Here is a 4,807-nt window from a genome sequence, read left to right as displayed (position 1 = left end):
TTTCTTCTCCCCTGGTTCGGCCTCTCTCTTTTTCTTCCCTTCCTTTATTTTCTTTTTCTCTCTAGTTCTTCTTTTTTTCTCTTGTTTTTCTGCCCCCTTGTATAAATAGGTTAGTTAACCTATATCTCACGTCCATCACCAATCCAACTAGGATTAGGGATCCTAATTAAGCCCAATTATCTCCTTTTCTTTGTTTGACTTCAAAACACCTAAAAACAAATAAAGTTAATTAAAAATAGGAAAACATCACAAAATAAATAAGTAATAAGAATAATTAGCATGATAAAAGTCGCACAAATATGCGACTATCACCAAACCCAATCGAGACTTGACTGTTTTGTTGTGGGAGCTCTTTGTCTTTCTTTTGGTTATTCTCTTCACCGAATTCGAACCCTTGATAGTTTGGTGAATTCGAACCCTTGATAGTTGATACAGATTGACAAGGCTTTATACGCTAGCTAAGGTATGGTGATGATCATAAGGAGACATAATTAACCAAAACCTTCTCTAAACACATACGACCTAACTTTGTTACATCATAATCAAAGTGTTATGATGACGTATTCGATCGGACTTAAAATTACAATCTTGTTCATAACTGAGGAAAATGTTCTTCATATGGCTTAATTAGTTACTTGAAAAACGTACACCATGCCCATATGTGTACCAGCAGTCAACAGCGTGTTAGTGACATGACCAAACAAAGATGAAAAAGTTACACAACGTCGAAATGTCTACCAAGGACATGGGAACGAACAAAGATGCGAGAGTTAAACAGAGGCCAAAATTGAAATAAATGATGAGAGTCCGTAGTTGGTGGGCAGATGCAATGATGAGATCGATTCAAGCTGGATATGACGTACTCTACTCGATCATTTCACTATATATGTGGCAAGTAGTAATAACAACAATCTCATTGGAGAAAGCAGGTTCACACAATGTCCAGAATACCTCACATCTTTGCTACACCACTCATAGTCGTCTCCCTTCTTTCTTCATTTGCCCTCATTCTGGTCCAGGGAGAAGATGATCACGATTTCGTGAGAGCCATGGACCGCGATCTCTTGGGTCTCAAGAAAGAAAAGCTCAGCCACTTCCGGTTGTACTGGCATGACATTGCCAGCGGCAAAAACCCAAGCTCAGTCCCAGTGGTGAATTCACCCGGTAACTCATCAACGTTCTTCGGAATGCTGATAATGATCGACGATCCCCTCACCGAAAAGCCGGAGCTGAGCTCGAAACTGCTGGGGAGGGCTCAAGGGTTCTACGCATCAGCTTCACAAAAGGAGTTGGGACTGTTGATGGCCATGAACTTTCATTTTATCAAGGGCAAGTATAATGGGAGCACCATAACTGTGTTGGGGAGGAACCAGGTGTTCAACAAGGTGAGAGAGATGCCGGTGATCGGAGGAAGCGGGCTTTTCAGGTTTGCAAGAGGTTATGTGGAAGCAAGAACTCATACATTTAATATGAGCACCGGAGATGCCATTGTTGAGTACAACTGCTATGTGCTCCATTATTGATGCTTCTTCTTTTTCTGTCTGTTGCTTTCTTCCTTTGAGCATTTCGTGCTTGCCTCTTTTGAGGTCATGTATAGCTACCCACCATTGTCTACTTTTGATGGGTCTAGTGAGGTTGGTTGCTATTGTACCGTGTTTTTAGTTTTTACAAGTGAGGGCATAAACTAGTGTATTAGCGAGACGCATAAATTTTCACCATTGTCATTTCTGTTGTCAGTTATATTGGCACGAGAAATCTACCGTAGTACCTAATTTTGTGAGTTTGCAATAAGTTAAAGTTGATGATAAAATAATATTATATGTTTAAAGATTTAGAACTACAATTCACATGCATGCTTCGGAGTCGGACATTATTGTACGAATGTACGTAGAAGTTCTTTATCTTCTTCTTGTAATTGGTACATGTTTTTACTATGAAACATGACCTCTATGTTTTGTTTCTTAATTTGTTCTTTCTATTTTTTTGGTTACACTTAATTTGTTCTTTCTCGCCAACAAAAAGAAGTTTTATACACCAAATCAAATAATGTTTCGTGGCAATTCATTTTATCGTGGCAGTTCATTTATTTCAGTAATCGCCTTTAGAACATTATCACACTACTAGAAAAAAATCACTTAGGTGAAGGAATTGATTTGTTATCTAAGTAATTATTTTGATCACCTAATTAAATATCTAGACGACAGAAAATCTATCGCCTAAGTGGCGTGATGTAAGTACGTACGTACTTAGGGGACGGAAAATAGTGTTCAACCGCCTAAATGATCATTAAGGCGACGAAATGATTTTCGGCACAAAATAATTTTATCCTATTTTTAAGAAAAGATCAAAACTTGGCTTGAAACAGTCATCTATATGCAAGAAATTTGTAACAAAACCACATATATCTCTTTTTTTCGACAAAATATGTAAAACTCAAAGAGAAACCATATACATTACATATCCTAAGCTTAATAGATCAAACGTAAAGTATCAAGAGCTACATCAAGCAAAGTAGTAGTTTAGCAACCACTATTAACTTGATGGCCAAAAGTAGCTAAAACATTTGTCACAAAATTTATCTCTTTTTAAATATGGGTGAATTCGATAGACTTAAAACTGGTAAGCCAAGATTATGATATCATGAACTAGAATGCATGAGAGTCAATACTAGCATGTAAATGCAAGTCATGGAAAGTTCATATGCAAGACATCACAAACATATATAAATCTACAAGTAATAAGTTAAACTTCCCAATATAATGCCCGCAAGGAAGGATCAGCCAGCATTTTATGCTATCAAAGATCATCCAGTAGCCATTAATTGGTCAAAGACGTATAAAGCATGCAATGCAAATAATATCAATATCAAACAGATTGACAAGGCTTTATAAGCTAATTAAGGCGCATACAACCTACCTTTGTTACATCATAATCAAAGATGTTGTAATGATATATTCAATCTAATTACAATCTTGGCTAAGTCACAATATTGTAAGGAAAATCTTGAAACAATCTTCATATAAGTTTAGCTAATTAATTGAGAAACACGTGTACTACAGATTTGAGAGGCATTCAGACTTTGTGTACTTGTGACGGGAAATCAGTATGTCTTTATTGCGATAATCTTTTGAACAACGTCCGAATGATAACTAATTAAGTGAATGTGTTAACATATAACTCGCTAATGTATTTCGTATAAAAAAAAAATAGCAAATCACATATACATCCTCCAAAAAGATTTGAAACACAAATAAATCCACTTGTGTTGTTGTTAAACAAATAAGAACAGTTTTTAACAATTAAGGACAATCTTTTCTCTACATGTCATGTGTCATGATTTAATTTACCAAACTAACCCTATACCAATTAAATATGCTTTTAGAAGAAAAAAGTCTCTCCTTTTGAGATTTTTCAGTAAATGGAATATAGTAGCATGTTTTTAATAACTTAGTGTAGTAGCAGTTAATTCCAGTAGAAGTAGTAGCAAGAGTGAACATCCTAGTAGAAGTAGTAGCAGGGGTACTAGTTAACACCCCAGTTAACACCCCAGTAGTTATAGCAGTTAATTCCAGTAGAAGTAGTAGCAGGGGTTAACATTCAAGTAGAAGTAGTAGCAGAGGTTAACATCCCATTAGAAGTAGTAACAAGTTTTCAGTGGCTCAGCTAATGTAGTAGCATGTTTTGCTGGAAAACTACACTTCCAACAGCTGTAGTAGCAAGGTTTTAGTGGTTCAGCTAGTGCAGTAGCAATTTCATTAAGTGCAGTAGCATGTTTTCAGTGGCTCACGCAGTAGCAGCACATATCAACAGCACACACAGTAGCAACACACATCAACAACAACATGCAGTGGCAGCACACAACAACAGTGCATGCAGTAGCAGCATACAACAACACACATCAATGAAGACTAGACAATGAAGGTTAACTCTGCTACTGTCTTATCCTCCACTTCTGCTACTGCCTTCTCCTGCTCCGGACTGAAAGGCTCTGCTACTATTCCCGACCCAAAGGCTCTGCTACTGTCTACTAGAAGGCTCTGCTACTGTTGCCGATTATTAGGAAGCTGTACTGTTACTGCAGATGCTACTGCTTATTAAAATGTACTGCTACTGTCTGCTACTGTTAACCACAGAGCTGCTACTGCCGACTGAGATCCAAATCTACTTTCCTCCCTTACCTTTCTTAGTCTACTTCAACAGTGGATTAACACCACCAAAGCACCTCCAGTAGCAATAACTTCATTCCTCCACACATTAATTAACCATACAACCATAGCACCCAAATGAATTCAATTATAATTTCCATCAACAATTATAAAACCAAACTGAAAATGAACATCCACCTGTAGATCTATCCCTGCAATCATCGACATCCACAACCTCCAGAACATCATCGTAACTAAGATCTACAAGCATGCCTATGTCACCCAATGCTCGATCGAGCATGGATAACTCGAAGCATTCGAGGGCGAAAATTCATGGCCTTTGAAGTGGTTGATCTCCTTGAGAAAATGCGATCCGCCGCACCAGATCGGTGGAGTATCAACGACATCGTTGATGAGTTGCAGAAGCTCTGATTTGCGGTGGTCATCGTCGGCGACAACTCCGTCGAAGGCATATGGAAGAAGAGAGTGGAGAAGAGGCAAGCCATTGATTCTGATTCCGAGTTTTTGAATCAAACCATAGCTTAGAATGAGAGAGAGAGAGAGAGAGAGAGAGAGAGAGAGAGAGAGAGAGAGAGAGAGAGAGAGAGAGAGAGAGAGAGAGAGAGAGAGAGAGAGAGTAGAGAGAGAGAGAGAGAGAGAGA

The 4,807-nt window shown here is 38.1% G+C and overlaps 1 protein-coding gene across 1 annotated transcript; it reads left to right on the top strand.

The window, feature by feature from the left end:
- Nucleotides 1-921: 921 nt before the first annotated feature.
- LOC101296941 (disease resistance response protein 206-like) lies at nucleotides 922-1,835 on the top strand. The gene has a single exon (XM_004294924.1). The coding sequence runs from the start codon at nucleotides 939-941 to the stop codon at nucleotides 1,521-1,523; it is 585 nt and encodes a 194-aa protein (XP_004294972.1). The 5' UTR covers nucleotides 922-938; the 3' UTR covers nucleotides 1,524-1,835.
- The last annotated feature ends 2,972 nt before the right edge of the window (nucleotides 1,836-4,807 follow it).

This window comes from Fragaria vesca, linkage group LG3 (genome assembly GCF_000184155.1).
Source record: "Fragaria vesca subsp. vesca linkage group LG3, FraVesHawaii_1.0, whole genome shotgun sequence".
Lineage (NCBI taxonomy): Eukaryota > Viridiplantae > Streptophyta > Magnoliopsida > Rosales > Rosaceae > Fragaria > Fragaria vesca.
Note: the sequence above shows the minus strand (reverse complement) of the source record. Positions and strands in the feature narration are given on the sequence as shown.

What these genes read in the sequence shown, in the direction of transcription:
- LOC101296941 (XM_004294924.1), top strand. Translation starts at nt 939, where the DNA reads ATGTCCAGAATACCTCACATCTTTGCTACACCACTCATAGTCGTCTCC.